Here is a 25,949-nt window from a genome sequence, read left to right as displayed (position 1 = left end):
ATTGAGATTTGATTCAGTAATGATACCTTGTTCCTCATCAGAAAGTCTGTCTACTTCAGAAACATCAGTGAATCCTTTTGTATCAGATCTTGAGACTACAGAGGCTGATAAAAAATAGTACATTCAATGTTGAGAATAACTTTCATGTCAATAAGAGTATGGTAAGATACTGTAAAATACTTAATTTTAAATAATTAATTTTTGGTGAACCAACATTTTGTGGAACGGATTCTTTTATCGAAAATACATTCCCTCTAAATTGATAGCATGAACATCCTGAGATCTGATTGGTGGATAGCATGGGTATCCTGTGATCAGATTGGTGAATAGCATGGGCATCCTGTGATCAGATTGGTGAATAGCATTGGCATCCTGTGATCTGATTGGTGAACAGCATTGGCATCCTGTGATCTGATTGGTGGATAGCATAGTATCCTATGATCTGATTGGTGGATAGCATAAGCATCCTGTGATCTGATTGGTGAATAGCACAACTGTTGTTATCAGTGATGATTTGCATCACATTATTCAATCGGTTGATACATTTTGGCTAGGCTGCGCAACAACGAAATAACACAGATGCCGACACTGTAACTGAGACAGTTACAATTTGTCAATGCAACTTTGAACTTGGGGCTTATTCTAGGCAGCAGAGAAAATGAGAACTGTGAAACTGCCCTGACGAACTCTTGGTTATACTGTTTTCATTTGACAAAACTAAAAAGCAGTCCCACACTTGTTTACCGCAGTTCGCGAGCAGTCGGCAAAATAATGATTTAAAATTAAATTTTTCTATAAGGCATGCGGTAAACCCTTACATTGTAAATAAAGAAGTAATATGGGCATCGATCAACCATTGGGATTAACGCTTTTCGACCAACCAACCCTGCAATGGCAATCGTGACACTGCAACACATTCACAGAGTTCAATAATCAACATTCGGCGAGTTGCACAATCGCAACACAGAGTTAGTTTTTACATACCTCCCATGATGTAAAATACTTTATTTTATCTGGAATTAATTTTTGATGAAAAGACATTTTGGCTGAAGTTTATTTTCACTGATTTTTGATGAGTTGAATGTAAAATATAGGAAAAAGGGTCTTTTCAGTGGATTTTATTTTCACTGATTCATCCAGTCAGCAAAAATAGCAAAAATACATTCCAAGTAAAAATATAATATTTTACAGTAATCACAGAAACTTACTTCGTTTACTTTGAGATGCTGTAGTTGATGTTTTACCAAAAGCAGAAAACCTTTCAACATCTGAGGAAGAGCCAGTTTTAGATGTGGATGTAGCTAACTCATTGCTAACAGCAGTGAGTCTCTCTCTGGTGGGCAAGTCACTACGTACTGAACTATTCGATATAGTCGGCATTATCAATGGTTATACGTGTCAAATCCAACTGTCAAATCCTGTCAAAATAAAAGATTGCTTTAGTAATAGTCCTTTTTGAAATAATTATTACCAGTAATGTCTTGGGTGAGCAATACAAGAGATCAATATATAATACAGTACACTAAATATACTTGCAGATATATGTTTTATTTTACATTATTATTAATCATGGCTATCATTTTTTCTTCATTCGTGGTGTTTGACAGTGATATTTTTGACTCAGTGCTGGTTTCTATCATTTTCATATGATTCACCAAGTTCTAATAGACATGTCAAATAGTTTCAGGAGCATTTTTATTGGGATGTTATTTTCTGAGTATACCGGTAATAGTCATTTCATTTTGAATAGTGCTTTTGTTGCTCTGTGTCCAAAATCTTTCTGTGCTTTGCTGAGTTTACCTGAAGAGTTCATTTTTAGTCCTAGAAGGTATATGATGAGACATTTTCTATTTTTTTGATAACATTTTCCCAGATTTGTTCAAAATTATTATTTTTGACTTAGATGCATAGACATTCATCTTCCACTGTTGAATGAAATGAAATTTACATCATGCATTGTGTGTAATCAAGTCCATTGAAATGTGTACCCGGTAATGAAAAGATCTATTTTTCCCGATTTCTACGCAGGTTTGTTTTTTTGTACCCTAATTATTTCATACTTGGCACTTTTAACAGACTATTATTCGGTGACAAAGCATTTAAAATCAAAGAAAGCTTAGAAAGAACTCCTGTGTGCTGAGAGTATTGAAGACACATTAAAAATTAATTAAAAATTACTTGTACATGAGATATTGATGGAAAAGCTGAAAACTAATTATGTAAATCAGATAACTAATATGAACAGAACAGAACAAAAAAATTAAGAATTATGCTGATTAGAGAATTAATATGAACAAATTTTAACCCAAAATCAAAGAAAGCTTAGAAAGAACTCCCATGTGCTGAGAGTATTGGAGACACATTAAATATAATTCGAAATTACTTAGCTGAAAACTAATTATGCAAATCAGAAAAGTAATATGAACAGATTTGAGTGTAAAACTAATGAGGTCTGCGCAATGTAACAGAAAATCTATGTTTCCAAGTTTAATTGAAATGTGATTAGAACCAAAAAATTATGAATTATTATGCTTATTAGGGAATTAATATGAACAGATTTTTACCCCAAACTAATTAGGTTTGTACATTGTCCTAGAGCATCTTTGTACTAAGTTTCATTGAAATGGAATAATTAGTACTTTAGATATCAGTGTGAAAGCTTAAAATTGGTTAATTATGCAAATTAGGTAATTAATATGTACAGGTTTTAACCCACAATTATCCAGGTCTGTCTATTGTCCTACAGCATCCATGTACATTCATTGATATGTGATGTTTAGTACCAGAGATATCAGTATGAAAGTTGGTTAATTATGCAAATTAGGTGATTAATATGCACAAATATTTACCAGAAACTCATTGGGTCTGCATAATTCTAGATTCATTGAAATGTGATGATTAGTACTTTAGATATCAGTAGAAAAGCTGAAAATTAATTATGCAAATTATTTATTAATATGCACAATTATTTGCCCTAAAACTAATCAGGTCTTTGCATAGTCCTAAAGGATCTATGTACCAAGTTTCATTGAAATGCGATGATTAGTACTTGAGATACCCGTGGAAAAGCTGAAAATTAAATAATTATGCAAATTAGGTGATTAATATGCACAAATATTTATCAGAAACAATCAATCTCTGCATAGTCCTCGAGTATGTAAGTACCAAGTTTCATTGAAATGTAATGCTCACTACTTATATCAAATGCTGAAAATTAATTAATTATGCAAATTAGGTAATTAATATGTACTGATATTACCATAAAAACTATCAGGTCTGTGCAGTGTCATATAACATCTATGTACCAATTTTCATTGAAATGTGATGATTAGTACTTATATCAAATGCTGAAAATTAATTAATTATGCAAATTAGGTAATTAATATGTACTGATATTACCATAAAACTATCAGGTCTGTGCAGTGTCATATGACATCTATGTACCAAGTTTTATTGAAATGTGATGATTAGTACTTGAGATATCAGTGGAAAAATCAAAAATTGACTAATCATTATGCAAATTAGGTGATTAATATGCACAAATATTTATCGGAAACAATCAATCTCTGCATAGTCCTTGAGTATGTAAGTATCAAGTTTCATTGAAATGTAATGCTCACTACTTATATCAAATGCTGAAAATTAATTAATTATGCAAAGTAGGTAATTAATATGTACTGATATTACCATAAAAACTATCAGGTCTGTGCAGTGTCATATGACATCTATGTACCAAGTTTCATTGAAATGTGATGATTAGTACTTATATCAAATGCTGAAAATTAATTATGCAAATTAGGTAATTAATATGTACTGATATTACCATAAAAACTATCAGGTCTGTACAGTGTCATATGACATCTATGTACCAAGTTTCATTGAAATGTGATGATTAGTACTTGAGATATCAGTGGGAAAACCAAAAATTGACTAATCATTATGCAAATTAGATAATTAGTATCCACGGATTATTACAAAAAACTAATCAAAACCTAGCATTAGTTCAGAGCATGTATGTACAAAGTTTCATCAAAATCCAATGAGTGGTTGTTTAGATATCAGTGGAACAATCATGGAACAGCTAAAAATCAGCTAATTATCATGCAAATTAGGTAATTAATATGCACGGATTTTTACCAAAAACTAATCAAATCTGCGCACATGTTCAGAGCATCTATGTACCAAGTTTCATCAAAATCCAATGAGTGGTTCTTTAGATATCAGTGGAACAGTCATAGAACAGCTAAAAATTAGCTAATTATCATGCAAATTAGGTAATTAACGAGCATGGATTTTTACCAAAACCTAATCAAATCTGCGCATTGGCCCAGAGCATCTATGCACCAAGTTTCATCAAAAACCGATGTATGGTTCTTGAGATAGCAGTGGAACAGTCGGACACACATAAACACATACACACACACACATGCACACACATACTTGTATTGCAATATGTTCCGAGGACTTCATTGGATTAACTTTTAATATAGTTGAATTAACTTTTAATATAGTTGCGATATGAACTCGATTAAAACGCGTTCCTATATAGGGTTGCGTTTTAATTGGAGTTTAATTAAACTCAATTACAATGCAATACAATGGAGAATTGCATTTTAATTAGGTTTAATTAAACAAGAGTTGAATATCCCGTGACTGAACATAGAAATGTTTGCGAAGCTTAGGTTTAGTATCGGGGTAAGGTATGGTACAATTATATTAATATTAATATAACGTGAACCATACCTTCCCCCGATACTAAACCTAAGCTACGCAAAACGTATTAATAATCGAATTAACTATTAATATAAATTATGTTTTCCGAGGACTATGAAAAAGGTCCTCGGAAGGTGTGTATGTCCTCGGAAGTAGCTATATATATGTATTTTTGTCCTCGCAACATATAGCAATCCAAGTACACACACACACACACACACACACACACACACATACTTGTATTGCAATATGTTCCGAGGACTTCATTGGATTAACTTTTAATATAGTTGAATTAACTTTTAATATAGTTGCGATATGAACTCGATTAAAACGCGTTCCTATATAGGGTTGCGTTTTAATTGGAGTTTAATTAAACTCAATTACAATGCAATACAATGGAGAATTGCATTTTAATTAAGTTTAATTAAACAAGAGTTGAATATCCGGTGACTGAACATAGAAATGTTTGCGAAGCTTAGGTTTAGTATCGGGGTAAGGTATGGTACAATTATATTAATATTAATATAACGTGAACCATACCTTCCCCCGATACTAAACCTAAGCTACGCAAAACGTATTAATAATGGAATTAACTATTAATATAAATTATGTTTTCCGAGGACTATGAAAAAGGTCCTCGGAAGGTGTGTATGTCCTCGGAAGTAGGTATATATCTGTATTTTTGTCCTCGCAACATATAGCAATCCAAACACACACATACAGACACACTAACTGCAAAGACTCCCATTTTGTGCTTCGCACATGGGAGTCAATTAATCAGGCCTGTCTATTGTCCTAGAGCATTTATGTACCAAATTTTATTCAAATGTGATGATCAGTAATTGAGATATCAGTGTTAATTAATTATGTTAATTAGATGATTAATAAGCATAAATATTTACCAAAAACTAATTGGGTTTCTGCATAGTTCTCTTTAAAAGTTTCATTAAAATTCAATTTGTGGTTCTTTATATATCAGTGGAACATTATGCAAATTAGGTAATACATATCCAATTAAAACTAATCAGGTCTCTGCATAATCCTAGAAGATATATGTAGCAAGTCTCATTGAAATATGATGATTACTACTTGATATATCAAAAGCTGAAAATTAATTAATTATGCAAATTAGGTAATTAATATGTACTCATTATACCATAAAAACTATCAGGTCTGTGCAGTGTCCTATGACCTCTATGTACCAAGTGTCATTGAAATGTGATGATTACTACTTGAAATATCAAAAGCTGAAAATTAATTAATTATGCAAATTAGCTAATTAATATATACTGATATTACTCTAAAAACTATCAGGTCTGTGCAGTGTCCTATGACATCTATGTACCAAGTGTCATTGAAATGTGATGATTACTACTTGAAATATCAAAAGCTGAAAATTAATTAATTATGCAAATTAGCTAATTAATATGTACTGATATTACCCTAAAAACTATCAGGTCTGTGCAGTGTCCTATGACATCTATGTACCAAGTGTCATTGAAATGTGATGATTACTACTTGAAATATCAAAAGCTGAAAATTAATTAATTATGCTAATTAGGTAATTAATATCTACTGATATAACCCTAAAAACTATCAGGTTTGTGCAGTGTCCTATGACATCTATGTACCAAGTTTCATTGAAATGTGATGATTAGTACTTGAGATATCAGTGGAAAAGCCGAAAATTGATTAATCATTATGCAAATTAGGTAATTAATATTGCACAGATTTTTACCCAAAACTAATCAAATCTGTGCATTAGTTTGGAGCATCTGTATGCCAAGTTTCATCAAAATCCAACGAGTGGTTCTTTAGATATCAGTGGAACAGTTATGGAACAGCTAAAAATCAGCTAATTATCATGCAAATTAGGTTATTAATATGCATGGACTTTTATCAAAACCTAAAGTGGAAAAGCCGAAAATTGATTAATCATTATGCAAATTAGGTAAGTAATATTGCACAGATTTTTACCCAAAACTAATCAAATCTGCGCATTGGCCCAGAGCAACTATGCACCAAATTTCATCAAAAACTGATGTATGGTTCTTGAGATATCAGTGGAACAGACGGACACACATACACACACACACACACCCACACACACACACACAAACTGCAAAGACTCCCTTTTTGTGCTTCGCACATGGGAGTCAAAAATTATCATCTTTTATTTTATTATTATCTTTTGAACGATAAGTGCGAGTTTGAATGTCATAGCCCGAATGCACTTGATTTGACAGTGGTCCCAATGAGCTAATGCCAATGACGAAGAGATAAAATCTAGGTCAGGGGAAGCCCCATGACCCCAAGATTTTTTTCCCTTACGTCACGAACCACGTAACCGAGGCCATGTGGCAGTGCCATCATAGCCAGATAATCACTTCTGGTTCCTTTCTCTCCACACCGAGAACTAGGCCAACGCTACGGAAAGAGTGGGGTGGTTGGGGGAACCCGGAGTCTATGGTGGGTATGAACTATGTGATTAAGCAGGTTCAAAGAACCCTCTGCCTAAATTCACTAACATTCAATTACCTACCATAGACTCCGGTCAGTCAAAATGACTATTATGAACTGTAGGCAGAGTCGGACACTGATAGGTGGCGGGTTTTCTGAGCAAACAGAAAACGATGAAAGTCTTTTTTTCCAAGTCCAGGATCACTCATCACCTAGTTAAGACCCAAAAAAGGGTGGTGTCTTACCTTGCCTGTGCAAAAAGCCAAAAATGCTGCTACGGTGACAGGGTTCGGTGTGCCAGAGAAAGCTAGACCCAAACCCAAACCCAATTCAGGGGGAAGTACAAGTATGCTTTTGAAGTAAAGACCGAAACAGTTCTGCATGAGGACATAGGTTGAAAAGCGAGACCTAGAAGCTTTCAAGGAGTGCTGATGGTAGAGAAATCTGTCCACAAAAATGCTGAGACTGACTTATCGCCTTTGTGCTGAGACCCTTCGGTTGAGTCTGACCCACTACAACAGGACCCAACCTAAAGATAACCGTTGTAGACTTGGAACATCATATTGTAAATTCAATAATAGCTTTTTAGAAGATACAAAATTTATTAATCTAATTCAGGATAAATTTTTAACGTGGGTTGACGAGTTTGGACAAAATAACAGTATACTCTTGTGGGAATTTTTTAAATACAAAATCAAAAACTGTACAATGAAGTATAGCAAGTCAAAAGCAGTTGCCAGGAAAGATAAAATACGTGATTTGGAAAATAAACTATCGGAATTAGATAAATATTATCATAAAAACTATCAGGTCTGTGCAGTGTCATATGACATCTATGTACCAAGTTTCATTGAAATGTGATGATTAGTACTTATATCAAATGCTGAAAATTAATTATGCAAATTAGGTAATTAATATGTACTGATATTACCATAAAAACTATCAGGTCTGTACAGTGTCATATGACATCTATGTACCAAGTTTCATTGAAATGTGATGATTAGTACTTGAGATATCAGTGGGAAAACCAAAAATTGACTAATCATTATGCAAATTAGATAATTAGTATCCACGGATTATTACAAAAAACTAATCAAAACCTAGCATTAGTTCAGAGCATGTATGTACAAAGTTTCATCAAAATCCAATGAGTGGTTGTTTAGATATCAGTGGAACAATCATGGAACAGCTAAAAATCAGCTAATTATCATGCAAATTAGGTAATTAATATGCACGGATTTTTACCAAAAACTAATCAAATCTGCGCACATGTTCAGAGCATCTATGTACCAAGTTTCATCAAAATCCAATGAGTGGTTCTTTAGATATCAGTGGAACAGTCATAGAACAGCTAAAAATTAGCTAATTATCATGCAAATTAGGTAATTAACGAGCATGGATTTTTACCAAAACCTAATCAAATCTGCGCATTGGCCCAGAGCATCTATGCACCAAGTTTCATCAAAAACCGATGTATGGTTCTTGAGATAGCAGTGGAACAGTCGGACACACATAAACACATACACACACACACACGCACACACATACTTGTATTGCAATATGTTCCGAGGACTTCATTGGATTAACTTTTAATATAGTTGAATTAACTTTTAATATAGTTGCGATATGAACTCGATTAAAACGCGTTCCTATATAGGGTTGCGTTTTAATTGGAGTTTAATTAAACTCAATTACAATGCAATACAATGGAGAATTGCATTTTAATTAGGTTTAATTAAACAAGAGTTGAATATCCCGTGACTGAACATAGAAATGTTTGCGAAGCTTAGGTTTAGTATCGGGGTAAGGTATGGTACAATTATATTAATATTAATATAACGTGAACCATACCTTCCCCCGATACTAAACCTAAGCTACGCAAAACGTATTAATAATCGAATTAACTATTAATATAAATTATGTTTTCCGAGGACTATGAAAAAGGTCCTCGGAAGGTGTGTATGTCCTCGGAAGTAGCTATATATATGTATTTTTGTCCTCGCAACATATAGCAATCCAAGTACACACACACACACACACACACACACACACATACTTGTATTGCAATATGTTCCGAGGACTTCATTGGATTAACTTTTAATATAGTTGAATTAACTTTTAATATAGTTGCGATATGAACTCGATTAAAACGCGTTCCTATATAGGGTTGCGTTTTAATTGGAGTTTAATTAAACTCAATTACAATGCAATACAATGGAGAATTGCATTTTAATTAGGTTTAATTAAACAAGAGTTGAATATCCCGTGACTGAACATAGAAATGTTTGCGAAGCTTAGGTTTAGTATCGGGGTAAGGTATGGTACAATTATATTAATATTAATATAACGTGAACCATACCTTCCCCCGATACTAAACCTAAGCTACGCAAAACGTATTAATAATGGAATTAACTATTAATATAAATTATGTTTTCCGAGGACTATGAAAAAGGTCCTCGGAAGGTGTGTATGTCCTCGGAAGTAGGTATATATCTGTATTTTTGTCCTCGCAACATATAGCAATCCAAACACACACATACAGACACACTAACTGCAAAGACTCCCATTTTGTGCTTCGCACATGGGAGTCAATTAATCAGGCCTGTCTATTGTCCTAGAGCATTTATGTACCAAATTTTATTCAAATGTGATGATCAGTAATTGAGATATCAGTGTTAATTAATTATGTTAATTAGATGATTAATAAGCATAAATATTTACCAAAAACTAATTGGGTTTCTGCATAGTTCTCTTTAAAAGTTTCATTAAAATTCAATTTGTGGTTCTTTATATATCAGTGGAACATTATGCAAATTAGGTAATACATATCCAATTAAAACTAATCAGGTCTCTGCATAATCCTAGAAGATATATGTAGCAAGTCTCATTGAAATATGATGATTACTACTTGATATATCAAAAGCTGAAATTAATTAATTATGCAAATTAGGTAATTAATATGTACTCATTATACCATAAAAACTATCAGGTCTGTGCAGTGTCCTATGACCTCTATGTACCAAGTGTCATTGAAATGTGATGATTACTACTTGAAATATCAAAAGCTGAAAATTAATTAATTATGCAAATTAGCTAATTAATATATACTGATATTACTCTAAAAACTATCAGGTCTGTGCAGTGTCCTATGACATCTATGTACCAAGTGTCATTGAAATGTGATGATTACTACTTGAAATATCAAAAGCTGAAAATTAATTAATTATGCAAATTAGCTAATTAATATGTACTGATATTACCCTAAAAACTATCAGGTCTGTGCAGTGTCCTATGACATCTATGTACCAAGTGTCATTGAAATGTGATGATTACTACTTGAAATATCAAAAGCTGAAAATTAATTAATTATGCTAATTAGGTAATTAATATCTACTGATATAACCCTAAAAACTATCAGGTTTGTGCAGTGTCCTATGACATCTATGTACCAAGTTTCATTGAAATGTGATGATTAGTACTTGAGATATCAGTGGAAAAGCCGAAAATTGATTAATCATTATGCAAATTAGGTAATTAATATTGCACAGATTTTTACCCAAAACTAATCAAATCTGTGCATTAGTTTGGAGCATCTGTATGCCAAGTTTCATCAAAATCCAACGAGTGGTTCTTTAAATATCAGTGGAACAGTTATGGAACAGCTAAAAATCAGCTAATTATCATGCAAATTAGGTTATTAATATGCATGGACTTTTATCAAAACCTAAAGTGGAAAAGCCGAAAATTGATTAATCATTATGCAAATTAGGTAAGTAATATTGCACAGATTTTTACCCAAAACTAATCAAATCTGCGCATTGGCCCAGAGCAACTATGCACCAAATTTCATCAAAAACTGATGTATGGTTCTTGAGATATCAGTGGAACAGACGGACACACATACACACACACACACACCCACACACACACACACAAACTGCAAAGACTCCCTTTTTGTGCTTCGCACATGGGAGTCAAAAATTATCATCTTTTATTTTATTATTATCTTTTGAACGATAAGTGCGAGTTTGAATGTCATAGCCCGAATGCACTTGATTTGACAGTGGTCCCAATGAGCTAATGCCAATGACGAAGAGATAAAATCTAGGTCAGGGGAAGCCCCATGACCCCAAGATTTTTTTCCCTTACGTCACGAACCACGTAACCGAGGCCATGTGGCAGTGCCATCATAGCCAGATAATCACTTCTGGTTCCTTTCTCTCCACACCGAGAACTAGGCCAACGCTACGGAAAGAGTGGGGTGGTTGGGGGAACCCGGAGTCTATGGTGGGTATGAACTATGTGATTAAGCAGGTTCAAAGAACCCTCTGCCTAAATTCACTAACATTCAATTACCTACCATAGACTCCGGTCAGTCAAAATGACTATTATGAACTGTAGGCAGAGTCGGACACTGATAGGTGGCGGGTTTTCTGAGCAAACAGAAAACGATGAAAGTCTTTTTTTCCAAGTCCAGGATCACTCATCACCTAGTTAAGACCCAAAAAAGGGTGGTGTCTTACCTTGCCTGTGCAAAAAGCCAAAAATGCTGCTACGGTGACAGGGTTCGGTGTGCCAGAGAAAGCTAGACCCAAACTCAAACCCAATTCAGGGGGAAGTACAAGTATGCTTTTGAAGTAAAGACCGAAACAGTTCTGCATGAGGACATAGGTTGAAAAGCGAGACCTAGAAGCTTTCAAGGAGTGCTGATGGTAGAGAAATCTGTCCACAAAAATGCTGAGACTGACTTATCGCCTTTGTGCTGAGACCCTTCGGTTGAGTCTGACCCACTACAACAGGACCCAACCTAAAGATAACCGTTGTAGACTTGGAACATCATATTGTAAATTCAATAATAGCTTTTTAGAAGATACAAAATTTATTAATCTAATTCAGGATAAATTTTTAACGTGGGTTGACGAGTTTGGACAAAATAACAGTATACTCTTGTGGGAATTTTTTAAATACAAAATCAAAAACTGTACAATGAAGTATAGCAAGTCAAAAGCAGTTGCCAGGAAAGATAAAATACGTGATTTGGAAAATAAACTATCGGAATTAGATAAATTGATGTCAAGCCGTCCAACTATCAATATTCAAAATGAGCTCGAAAAAGCACAAAAACAATTACAGGGGGAATATGCGTACATTACAAACGGAGCAATAATCCGTTCCCGTACAAGCTGGTACAAACATGGTGAAAAAACTAAAAAAATGTCTTGGGTCATGAGCGCCATAATGCAAAAAAATCACAAATTTCTATGCTGATTGACAGTAACAACAGATCTCTACATAATGCAAATGATGTTCAAACAGAAATTAAACATTTTTATTTTAATTTATACCGCAGTAGGCGGATAAATCAATTAAATATGGATAATATATTTACAACCCACTCCAAACTAAATTCCATGGAAAGAGATTCGTGTGAAGGCCCTATCACAATGAACGAGGCGTTTGAAGCGCTAAAGTGTTTACCAAGCAATAAAGCCTCAGGTAATGATGGATTAAGTCCAGAATTTTACCGCACATTTTGGCCTCTAATTGGAGAAATTGTGGTAAATTCCCTAAATACTGCATATATGCCTGGTAAACTTAGCAACAGTCAACAACAGGGGGTTATCACACTCATTGAAAAAAAAGGGAAAGATAAAAGATTTATCAAAAACTGGAGACCAATAACCTTACTTAATACTTACAGAATTGCATCAAAATGCATTGCACGATGACTAGATACAATTCTTCCTAAAATTGTTAATGAAACGCAGTCAGCCTTTATTAAAGGGTAGATCAATTGGGGACTGTGTACGCCTTATTGAATCAATTATGCATTACACCAAAGATACTAATCAACCAGGAATACTTATAGCCATTGATTTTCAAAAGGCGTTTGATAGCTTGGAATGGGATTTTATTTTCCACTCCCTTAACAGTTATAATTTTGGCCCTTCCCTTATTAACTGGATCAAATTATTTTACAATAACCCCTCCAGCTGTGTGATGAACCGAGGTCTAAGCACTGGCTATTTTGATATAAGAAGGGGAGTTAGACAGGGTGACCCGGTTTCGCCCGCCCTCTTTATTTTGTCACTTGAATTAGTTTTGAATTCACTGCGATGTGATGACTCTATTCATGAAATTCATATCTAGGGCAAGGGGGTTAAGTATTCTGCATTTGCTGACGATCTAACCTGCTTTCTCTCTGACAAACTTTCCTGCATTAGTTTGTTCTCCCTTCTTAACAAGTTTCAGACATATTCAGGGTTACACGTAAATTATGACAAAACAGAGGCAATGTGGCTTGGGTGCTGGAGGTCTCGTACGGATAAACCATTTGGGGGTTCTCTGGCCATCAACTCCAATCAAAACTGTTGGTATATATTTTTCTTACAGGTACGAGAGTGCCTATCTACTAAATATGAAAGCTCCTATTGACTCTCTTAATAAATGTTTGTATCTTTGGTCCTCACGTAGTCTAAGTCATATTGACAAAATTCAAATTATTAAATCACTGGTTATTCCAAAATTTCTCAATATATTTAATCTCATAATTGTCAAAATGGCGGATATTAAAAAAATAAATAATAAACTTCCCAAATTTATTTGGAAAGGCCCAGACAGAATTGCACGTAACACTTTGATTGGGGATGTTGGCCAGGGAGGTCTAAATATGCTGGACATTTTTGCTCTTTATCACGCTTTCAGAGTTAAATTGGTTCAGCGCTTTCTTAATCCAAAAATTAATCATCCCTGGAAACCTTTTTTATCACACTATCTGCTTCCCCTTGGTGGTTCCTTAATTTTTAGATGTAATTATAAAATTGAGCTATTACCTGTTACTCTACCCCCTTTCTATCACAGTCTATTGTGCAGTTGGTGGAAATTACAATCCCAGCAACCAGTTCAAACAGTTGCTAACAATATAATTTGGAATAACGCCAACATTCTCATTGATAACAAGAGTGTGTGTTATCTAGATTTCATTTTAAAGGGCATTGTCTATATCTCGGACCTTTATATTTCAAATGGATAAATAAAAATATTGGACAGTCACACAACTACAAGAAATTGGGTTTACTCCTAGACAATATCTCCTTTGGCACGGCATAATTTCCGCTATACCACCAGAATGAAGAGGCTGTACTCCCTTTTTTGTTAGACCAGAATTGCCTATTGGTTTGCACATTAACAACATATTTTGTCTATTGAATATGGTAACATGTAAAGTAATACGGAATGCTCTTTCATCTCTTTATTTTATTCCACCAAAATGTAAAACTTATTTTCAGCAGTTGTTTCAACTAAATGAAATTAAGTGGGAAATTATTTTCAAGTTACCATTTAGAGTTACCGTTGAAACAAAACTCCAAGAATTCCAGTTGAAACTAAATCATAATGTTTTATTTACGAATACTATGCTTCACCGTATGAGACCTCCTCTCGTCACCTCTAGCCTTTGTTCTTTTTGTCACAATAGCGATGAAACTCTAACACATTTATTCGTTACATGCAACTATGTTACTGTCCTTTGGACATCAATATGTAATAGAAGGGGTAAACTTTTAAATACCGCAGACACTTTCACAGATATTCAAATTTTGCTGGGCGATGATCAGTTCTCAAGTTTATTGAACCATATCATTATTATAACTAAACAAAATATTTATTCCTGTAAATTAAATGGCACTTCACCTTCATTTCGTCTGGTAGAAAAAAAAGTTATGGAAACAAAAGAAATGGAATATTGTATATGTAGTAAAAATAGCACTATCGAATTGTTTCAGGTGAAGTGGGGAAACAATCCACAATTTTTTAATACAATTGGAGTTACATGGTAATCTGTCTTCATTATTTGTTGGTTTTGTTTTGTTTTCTTTTTTGTTTTGTTTATTACTGTATTTACTGTATTTATTAAAGTCCTGTAATTTTTTTGTTTATGAATAATAAAAAATATTTATCAAAAAAAAAAAAAAGAAAAAAAAAAGAGGCCCTCTTCAATAGATTGGGTGTCTCTTAGGAAGTAGTTGATAAAGATGTTCTGCGTTGTCCAGAAGCCTGCCCTCAGTATATGCTCGAGGGGGGCGCCTGACACTAGCGCTAGTGAGTTAGCAATCACACGGACCTCATGTGCTCGTACTTAGTGTCACTTGCTGAGGTGAGGGCCAGTAGAAAGACTGTTTTCCACGTCAAAAACTTGAGTGGTGCTGATTTAGAGAAGCTCAAAGGACGGTCTGCTTAGAGCAGACAACACAACCGACAAATCCCAATTGGGAGGTTCCCTTGTTCGGGTTCTCGGCCTCTGATTATGAAAAGCAGTAAACAGTCTCTTAATAGTAGGACAATCAGCTAGAATTGACCCCAAAGGGTTCTCAATGGCGGGGGACAAGGCCGACCTGTAGCCAACGATCATGGTGGGGGACAAGGCCGACCTGTAGCCAACATTCGCGGCGTAGGACAAACCTACTTCGTCAAACAGGTGGTCTCCCTTCCGCTACACCAATCAGTGTATGCTCGCCACCTTGAATTGTAGGCAGCGTTGGTGGGATCCTTGTTCACCCTGGCCAGGACGTTAGCATTTCCAACAGAAGTGGAAACTAGGCCTTGTTTGGCCAATTGGATCGAAGTTTTCTCCGGTACCCGACAAACTAGCAGGAAGGGAGGAAAGGCGTACACATCTATGTGGGCCCACGGGATCGATAAGGCGTCCCTGGCCCAGGCTTACCTCCTCAGCGGCTGACTAACGTCCGCCCATCAACACCGTCTGCGCGCCCTGTGTCCCACTCAGCACTCGGCCTGACAGAATGAGACATGCACGGGGTTGCTTTGGATCCCGGCGCTTGTGATACCATAAGCGTTGAAGCAACAGTAAGTGATTGCCTTAGGATCAAGGGTGGGGGTATATACATTGTATCACTAGGATCGATGATACTCCGCATCAACCCAACGGCGTGGCTCACTGAGTCATTACGGATGAAAGACTCTGAGGGACCGCCCGAGGTACCGGCTGTATCCGGCGCGAGCAAACTGTCTCTTTTCAACTTAATATGTGAGCGAGAGCGTGTTTGACTGTGCGTCTCATGACAGGGTCGGTTCCCTCTGGGGACGCCTGTGGGTCGGCAAGAAGGGAGTCAAAACCCCCAGCGGAGCCCGGACTCAAGAATAAATTCCGATACCGCGTGACGAACCCTGGCTGGCTGAAAGTAGGGAGGAGGCGCAACGTGTGCCCTGACCCAAAAGCCCTGTCCTGAAATCGGAGGCTTGGCTGCCAGCATCCCCATTGGCATTCAGTGCCCGAAGTCCCGTATTTCGTACTTTATTTTCGTAATACAGTTCACAGGGCAGGGAAAGCAGCATGGCGGCCCCGCACACAAATTGAATGCTAGAGAAAACACTGAGGAAGGGGATCCCCGGAAGAGACATGTTGTGAATGCGAGCGATGCTTTTGTGTTTCTTATTGCTTGCCGACCGGGGGGCCGCAGTGGTAACAGCTCGCTCCCACTGCATCTGATCTACCCGGCCTGCCAGGGACGCAATTTGCCCCGACAGTCTTTCGACCAAAGCCCTCATCTCAGAGGCAAACCCGGTGAAAAACACACTCCTTCAAGGTCAAAACCCGAACCCCGCACACAGTCACGGCATTTCGGATGCAGGTTCTATGCTGGTAAATTCTGATTATAACCACGGCACAGTCGCCTCGAAAAATGAGGAGACAAAACCGGCGGTGAGCCTCTGGTGCTGTCATTACATCTATCCATTTCTAAATACATTGGTAAAGCATAAAATGAACACGACATGCATGAGGAAAGCGAAATACAGTTGGAAAAGGTGACGCAAAAAAAACAACAACAACGTGGTTAACTTGTGTCACCGGGTTTTATTTTCTTTGTTGTGAAAAATTATACACACAAAGGGGGAAATCGACACGGGGGTGAAAATAATAATAAAAACTTATCCTACCAGCCACAATGTCAGTTACCGCGGCTGCGGTAACAATCCAAGCCAGAAACCCGGACAGGAAAAAGCAGGCCTTCCAGGCAGAGCCTCTAAATTTCATCTCCGTCGGTGCGGAAATAAACAAGAAGTGATTATCTGGCGATGATGGCGCTGCCACATGGCCTCGGTCACGTAGTTCGTGACGTAAAGGAAAATAAACTTGCGGTCATGGGGCTTCCCCTGACCTAGATTTTATCTCTCCTTCATTGGCAGAATCGCTGATTAATGCCTACAGTTCAAAATAGTAATTTTGACTGACCTGAGTCTATGATGGGTAATTTAACGTAGTGAATTGTCCGATGTTCAAAGAAACAATTTGCTGCGACAAGAAGACCATAGCGAGACGCCGTAAAAATCACAAAAAAACACCGGTTTAGTTGTTGAAAATCTATGTGGAAGCAGATAGTTCAACCTCTCTTTCGCACCACTCGCGGGGTTGGTCACAAAATGACACTGTGTCACTGAGATTTTTCTTTGCCTTGTCTGTCATTGGCGTATTCACGTTAGCAAAATGATGTTAGGAAAATAGAATATTGGCTTGAAAAAATAAAACAATTTAAAAGAAAGTTGTACAATGTTATGACCACGTTTTTCCGACTAAGGCTTAACACAATTAACTGACAATAATGCTGACAATGGACGTTAGATAAACACGCATTGTTTGCAACAGGAAGCTTATCATCCGTTATGTTAGAATCGTCAACAACAGATAAACATTACGGTATGCAAATATCCACTAAATGGCAGTTGTAGTTAATTGTGTTAGCATTTAAATCACTAATTTGAGCAGCGTCTTTCCGAAATTTTGATTTTTTGAAAAACTAGGATGATGTAATGAGGTCTATTTGACCAGTTGTCCAATTGTAGTGCGAGTAACAGCAATATATTTGTTATATCACAGTCCCTCTATCCCCGGTCTAGAAACGGTCATTGTATTAGGTGTGAATTGGTCTCCTTCCCTGGCAAAGGCGCATTGCGGGTGTGGGCAAAGCATTGTCACGTGATCAGTACGTGATTTGAAATCGTCAGTATTGTGTATTTTTTTTACAACTTAGTTGTTTATTCCAGAATTCATACTTTTTCATATAATTTTTTAATCAGGATATCTGTATAAGGTCATATTTTAGCCGGCGAGTAGTTCTTTAATTCATCTATTTTACCAGCAGCGACACATTTTCGCAACAAATGTTCATACCTTTACCCAAATATTTGTCGTTTTTGATTTTGGGGTGATTGAAATTAACTCAATTTTATTTACCATACTTCTCGGAGCGAAACCAATATTTGTCTTCGATTTTGACATTTTATGATCGAAACATATCATTAAAATTGGTGGGCTGATTTGTTATTTGTCACACCGCATTTTATTAATGTTAAATTGAGCGACTTTTATGGATGCTTTTTAGATCGTAAATGCAAATGGCGACGTTTTGAAATGACAATGTACTCAATTCTGTGCTAAAAAAATCATTTATATACAAATATTGAAGCATTGTTATATACTTTTGCATAGAATAAAGTCATTAGTTGTTGTATAGTTGACTTGAACTGTTATAACCCCCCAATAATCAGAAATATCACAGGTTTTTCGATCGACTACGTTAACATGAATGACGCCATTTTGACAAGATTTGTTTAGCGATGTCAGCATGTTGGCAAGCGAAGTTTTTTCCCTATTAAAACGAGAAAATTGACACAATTCCCGATATTAATCTTTGAATTGCAGGAACTGGAAGTTTATGAGTTGGTAGGCTGGTTGTGATGCATATCAGGGTTCAAAAAACCCAAATTTCATAGTGATAATTTTGTTTACATGTTTGTTTTCGTTGTGGTTGTCCGAATTTGAAGTCAAAGTGAAGTCATACAATGAGGTATCGCTTTGCATGACGGTAACTTTTGTAGGTTTTGCAATCTGTCTGACTTCCTGACTCCCTCCGCTCGCGTGTGAACGGTTTGTTTACCCGCACTGCGGTTCGAGACAAAAGAACGCTAGTCGTTTCCAGACCGGGGATAGAGGGACTGTGGTTATATGCACTGCCACATTGTAACAATAATAAACCCTAGTCTATATTGAATTCTGAGTTAATTCTACAATTGATAGCATACTCACATGTGGCACACACACTTTCTCACAATATGTGAAGTTCATTATTGTTATAGCGAGTGCAGCGAAAGCAACCTAAGGCCGCTTGCAAAGCAAGCGCTATAAATATCTAGAAGAGTATGGAAGAAATCTATATGCCCTGAGAGTTTGAAAACAGTGCACTTCTGGTCAATGGGTGCCGCCATTTTGTTTGTTTGTTTCATAAATTATGTGAAGTGAGACAGCTCATTCATGATAAAGAATATTGTTCAATGATAAGGCAATTGTTTCTGGCAACAAACTGCAAATAGTTAATTAACCTTTCAATAATGTTTCGGGTCATTTTAATCAGAGGCGACTCATGAATCATGTGTGGCACTATCTTGAATTCCGCTCAACTTGCACATTAACTAATAAATCGACTTACACAGTTCGATCTTTACATCATTCTATGGTTACATCAGTTTTATTTTTAGTAAATCAATAAACAGTTTAAAAACAAAGTTAAACTGGCTTGGAATTGGCCTAAATATGTAATAAAAAACATTCTAGTGACTAATGGCATGGGTCATATCTATGGAAATGAAACACCCCAAAATCCAAAATGGATAAGAAGTTTTATCGAAATCAGTAAAGAAAATGGAATAAACATGTTTACAAAAAAATTAGAGAAGATGAAATCTTTAAAACACTACTGTTGGATTAAAAGAAACATTAAAAAAGAAAATTACATAATGGATCCTTATGATCATCATGGTATCTCCCTTGTCTTTAAAACTAGGTCAAACTCTTTAGATCTTGAGGGTAACAAAAAGGGATTGAAAAATTACAGGGTAATGGAATTTGTGGAGTCTGCAATTAGGGCAAAGAAGACATTTACCACTTTCTTTATCTTTGTAGGTCATCTAATCATATAAGAAAGAAATTTTATTTAGCACTAGAAACCTCACTGAGAAACAATGTTGAATCTTCATCACTAATGAATAGTTTTCTTTTAGGGGGGTTGAATTATAGGTTCAATTTCCTTTTTGGTGATACACTATGGAACATAAATGAAAATGTGGGAATTACCTCATCAGCTTTAATTAGAAAATATGTAACTGATTTATGGCATTATAGAAAAAAAATGATGAATGTAATTTAAATATATGTATTACCTGCTACATATTATAATAAAGGGTGGTGGTTATTACATGTTTGATATAAATTCCATGCAACATAGTAAAATACACTGTATATATATATTTGTTAAATACCCCCCCCCCCCCCCCAAACATTGTATACCATGTTTTGATCAACACGGCTGTGAAATAACAACAGAAAATACGCCCATTGGATTTACGGTTTGTCTGGCGACACAACGTGCATCTTGCCTGCGATGGATGTTAGATGGCACTGTGAAATACAATAAGGTAGACTAATGACTAGGTTTAGAAGGCACAATTCCACTAGACTGACTAGTTCCACCGAACGAGGAGCCAAACGAAGGTTCCTGAGAGTGGCCGTCAACTTTCTCAGGAAGATGCAGTAAAATTGAGTTATGACCAAAAAAATACACAATCCAACACCAACTTCACCGTTCGTGTAAAAGAAACAATAATTACGGGCAACACCTGTGTATATATATCTTGTAAAAGTAGCACAGGGAAAGACAAATAATCGAGAATAGTTTTTGTTTTGTTTTGCCTCCTTGACTCACCTGGACGCCGCCATATTGGATTGTATCCAAGGAGCGAACGTTAATTATTCGACCGAAGCTGAGCCGAAGTATACCGAATCGCTCGATCACGTGATAGGTTAAGTACTTGCTGGCAAAATGGCGGAATAGCCTATATGGTTATGTGTTTATTGCCAGTGTCATATTCAGTCGAAGCTCATCTACGTGGCCGATTTTCGTGTCTATCGACTTTCACATCAATTATTTCATATAGGAGGTAACAATGAAGGAAAAACACAAGAAAAAGAAAGGAAAAACGTGGGCAGAAGCGGCAAAAATCGTAAGTCTTTCTCAATAATAAGAGAAAACTATCTGGGCGATCCGTCGATTTATTTTATTCCGGTTGACCTTTTTACATTGGTATTTGTGGGTATATTGGTACATTTTGACACTTATCGCATGTTCGATTGAAAATCTCTCAACTAACATCGTGGTATATTCGATACAACTACTCGAATGCAGAATGTATCATAAAACCCAGTTTATTGGGTTGGGCCATATCGACTGTTTCGTCAGTCAGTTTCTGTAGTGACAAAGTCGCTTATATGTTTTCATTATTTTAATATTATAAAATAAGTTGGAGAGAGACAGTTATGAATATTTTCTTACAATTTTATTCAAATTAAATTTTGAATTAATTGAAGGTGACTCAACATGAACATTCTGTGTTATATATTGCTACGTGTTATAGTGTATCATGGAAGGTATGTACATGTGTGGTAGTCAGTAATAATTTGTTTTAATATGTCATTTTGTGGTAAAAGTATAACCTTATCAGAAAAGAAAATAAGGTGTAAAATTTGGTAGTCAAGCAGGTGCGTAGCTGCAAGGAAAGAACCAGACTGTGTGACACTTATAGCTTACAATAGAATGGTAGATGGAGAACTGATTTGGAGTGGAATTATGAGGATGATAGGAAGTATCAGAATATGAAAAAATTAACTACATTAATTTTGCAGACAAATTTTGTGAGTCTGTGTTAATTGGAAACTTTGTAGCGGTGAAACGACATCAATGATTTTCATGAATGCCATGGAAACCTAGCAGTTTAAAAAGTTGAGAGGCATTGGGCTCTGGTGGGCTGTTCTAATTTATTATTCTTGAATTTTTTTTAGTCACAATTATCTTTGTATCATATGTGGTATTTCAGGAAAATTTCACAAAATCATCCAATCAATCTACACTAGCTCATCGAGCTGTATAAAATTAAAAAATGGCTTAACAGAAGCATTCCCAGTCCAAAGAGGCATCCGACAAGGTGATGGACTAAGTCCATTACTATTTAATATACAAATGTATCAAAAACCAAAGTTATTATATTCAATAAAACAGGAAAAAAAACTCACCAAGCATAAATTTTATATTAATAATGTTGAACTTGAAACAGTTTCTAATTATTCCTACCTGGGAGTCAAATTAGGTAGTTCAGGCAAGCTCCATAAAGCACAAGATGATTTAGCAAATAGGGCTTTGAAAGCATGTTTTAAAATAAAACAACTTTTACACAGTGGCATACATATCCCTTTTAAAACTTATCTAAAAATGTTTGACTCTATTATAAAACCAGTTTTACTGTATTGCACTGAGATCTGGTCAAGTGACAATATTAAATCAAAACAAAATATTTTCAACAACAATAACTCAGCAGAAAAAATTCACATTAAATTTTAGAAATTTCTCGTAAAAGTAAATTGCAAATCATCTAACATAGCATGCTTGATGAAGTTGGGTTGCTACCCTCTCATTGTTACTAGTAAAATTCAGATGGTAAAATATTGGATAAAAATATCACAGAAGTCAGAATACACTCTTCTAAATAAGGCGTATACCTACATGTAGGTATCGAACTAGACAAAACTGTCACACCAAACTGGGTGTCAAGCATCAAACAAACTTTAAACTTGGTGAGCAAGGATGACATCTGGAAAAACCAAACTACTAACTGAAACTAATAACAAACTTATTACCACACGGCACAGTCAAGGAGAACATAAAACAGGCATTTCAGAGTCACTGTGATAATTTTCTATTCAATGACAAAAAGGGAGGCAACCATAGAAACAAACTACGCACTCACAGATGCATTAAAGAGAAAATTGAACTCGAAAGTTCTCTTGAAATAGTCAAAAATCCATTCTAGGTCAGCATTGACAAAATTAAGGATAAGTGCACATACATTGTACTCTGCAAATTGAGAAGGGCAGATACACAAACCACGCCTTACAAGATAGAAAATGTCAAATTTGCCAGAATGGAGAGATTGAGGATGAAAAACATTTCTTCTCAGCGTGTTCACACTATGATGCATTAAGAAAAAACTGCCTAAACAAATTTCTTGCCGCACTAGTAAAACAAACTAGTAAATATACTTAAAACAAAAGACAAAAACATGATAATCAATAGGCCATTTTCCGCTTCGGTCGAGATCTCGCAAGACCGTTAAATTTGCTTAGCAACCGGTTGCTAGTCATGTGATACAGGTCAAGCTTTGAATCAAAATAGCGCTAAATCATGCGTGTGCCTAATGTCTTGCGTTAAAAATTTCGAGTGATTTCTTGCATTTGTTTCATGTTTTTGACCATGGCTGACTTCGACAGAATGAACATGCCACAGCTCATAGACTTACTGCGTAAATTTGACATTTCATCATCCAACTATAAAAAAAATATTCTTCTTGCAATCGCTAAAGCAGTGCACGATTTGGAGCTCGAGGATCCTATGATCATGATCCTAAAAAATGACGTCACTTCAAGACTTGGCAAACTTGGCTGCAATTTCACCGATCCTTTGAAATTACCGAGCTACTCTAGTGATTTCAGGAATGTCCCAGAATATGGCTTGTCTGATGTTTTAATGTGTTATCGGTCCGACTATGACCAGAAGAAGCTCAGGGTCTACAAATCGTGCTAAGATTTCAAGTTGTTTGGTGACGGGCAGGTTCAAACATCTGTCTGTGTACTTACTGGCATTGCATGTCAAAGGCACATATTTCACATTACTGATACTTTCACCATTACTAGCGTGAGCAGCTTTGGAGGTTCCTAACAAATAACGGGAAATGGCCAATATTGCATGATTCACACATTAGTTCATATGGATAACAACAATCTGTTGACACTGCAAGATACGCAGTGTCATCCATACAAATGACAGGAAACTGTCAATATTGCTTATTGTACACAACAAGCATGCTTTAAAAATACATAGCTTAAAAATTCATAACTTTTCGACATAGAAGAGAAGTTGTATAAAACTATTTTTAAAACCTGGTAGTATGAGCATTAAATTGTACAAGTATATTAAATATTACAATTTAATTCTGCACTTTGTAATAGAATTAGTTCACTTGCCAATATTCAGGTTTAGCTCTGTGTCAGGAGGGGTATTCCCTAATTTTGTGTTAATATTGTTATCATTGAATGCATAGCTATTTGCATTGAAATCCTTTTCAAAATCCGAGGTAACAGTAATGTCAGGAATCTGGTTTTCATCGGGATACTAATGTTAGGACAATTTAAGATGTACACTTGTGAGTTTTAAATAACAAAAAAATGGCCAATCCCATGCTAAACCACATTTTATTCGGGATCGCAATAAAATGCACGATCATAAAATTAAAACAATATTGATGGCATGAAAATAAGCATGGTAAAGTTCCGATCAGTACAACTTGTAAGAGAAAGTTAAACCGTATCAACAGGTTTCAATGTTTTCCGGCGCTTCTTTTGATTGCCGCTCAACGATGTCCTCTACTCAAATATATGGCATTCGACAGTCGCTGGTATTGGGTCTGGATGCGACTCCGTAGGACCCTTTTCTCCCACAAAGTGCAGGGAACAAGCGTACGTGTCTTGAATGATTCTGTGTCGACCAAAATTGTCTGCCCGATAACAGGCACTGATCCATCGATCACACTTTTTCTACTGTGTTTTTGGTTTAGGGATTCGCAAAAAAAACACCATTCATATAATTTGACTCCCATTGGGACAGATATTGTTTCGTGTTGAGGTTTACAACCCCGGGTTTACAACACGTAGGACAATGTCGTTGCTACCATGTTGAACTGAAAGCTTGACCTGTATCACATGACTCAATTGGTTGCTAAGGTGCGTAAACCGTGGTCACACATGATCTCGCAGCTTGCGAAACATGGCTTATTGAGCCAAATTTGTATACCAAGGCACCTTAATGAGAGAAAACTACATTAAATCTAAATTTCCAGCTGCCTCATAAAATAAAAAATAAAATGTTTTTGCTTTGTTTTGTGTTTTGTTGTTGTTTTTTGTTTTTTCTCTAATTTTTTTTTTTTTAACTTTCAACATTTAACTTTATTGTATTATTATTATTATTACATGTACATGTATTATTATTATTATTATTATGTGTGAACTGTGTTTTTTGGCAAGTAGACTTTAGGCAGAACTAATGTAGACGACTCGAGTAACCTCATTGTTGTATTCACCTGTACCAGTGCATTGGGTACATATTTGGGATTGATGTCAGATTGTAAATCTGATCTGCAATCTTGAAGTGACATCGAGTGTTAAACATGTCGCTGTGATGATCAACAGACCTTGCTTTTTGGAAATGTCCTGGGAGCTTAAATTGAACAAGGTATTGCATGTGATTGAAAGAGCTATGCTATTGAATCTCTTCAGAATGGTACATGTATGGATTGGGAATGGGAATATGAGCTCTTCTGGGTCTCAATAGGTGGGTGGAGTGATCACTCTCCTTTGAAAATATTCAGCAATTTTGAAGTCACTAGTCACTTAGAAGCTTATCAGTTTGGCTTTTTTATGGCTAGGATTTTTATTTTTTGTTTGAGTTTCCTGGTACACTGCACAGACCTGATTTTTAGGGTAATATTTGCATAATTTGCATAATTGATTAATTTTCAGCTTTTGATATTTCAAGTAGTAAGCATTAAATTTCAATAAAACTTGGTACATAGATACCCAAGGACTATGCAGAGACCTGATT

At 35.8% G+C, this 25,949-nt stretch overlaps 2 protein-coding genes across 2 annotated transcripts in view; one reads left to right on the top strand and one right to left on the bottom strand.

Moving 5' to 3' along the window:
- Positions 1 to 20,991, bottom strand: part of LOC102808581 (coiled-coil domain-containing protein 178-like) — a 54,136-nt gene extending 33,145 nt beyond the window's left edge. Inside the window, exons 1-3 of the mRNA XM_085492808.1 lie at positions 20,949 to 20,991; positions 1,209 to 1,418; positions 27 to 104 (exon numbers count right to left, since the gene is read on the bottom strand). Coding sequence (XP_085348934.1) covers positions 27 to 104; positions 1,209 to 1,380 — 250 coding nt within the window. The 5' untranslated portion in view covers positions 1,381 to 1,418; positions 20,949 to 20,991. The remainder of the gene's footprint in view (positions 1 to 26; positions 105 to 1,208; positions 1,419 to 20,948) is intronic.
- LOC100366809 (uncharacterized) overlaps positions 20,731 to 25,949 on the top strand; it is a 56,764-nt gene continuing 51,545 nt past the window's right edge. The window contains exon 1 of the mRNA XM_085492809.1: positions 20,731 to 21,246. Coding sequence (XP_085348935.1) covers positions 21,190 to 21,246 — 57 coding nt within the window. The 5' untranslated portion in view covers positions 20,731 to 21,189. The remainder of the gene's footprint in view (positions 21,247 to 25,949) is intronic.

The sequence above is a fragment of the Saccoglossus kowalevskii genome, chromosome 18 (genome assembly GCF_978046115.1).
Source record: "Saccoglossus kowalevskii chromosome 18, keSacKowa6.1, whole genome shotgun sequence".
NCBI classification, from domain to species: domain Eukaryota; kingdom Metazoa; phylum Hemichordata; class Enteropneusta; family Harrimaniidae; genus Saccoglossus; species Saccoglossus kowalevskii.
The sequence above is the reverse complement of the archived record's forward strand: the minus strand, read 5'-3'. Positions and strand labels throughout refer to the sequence as shown.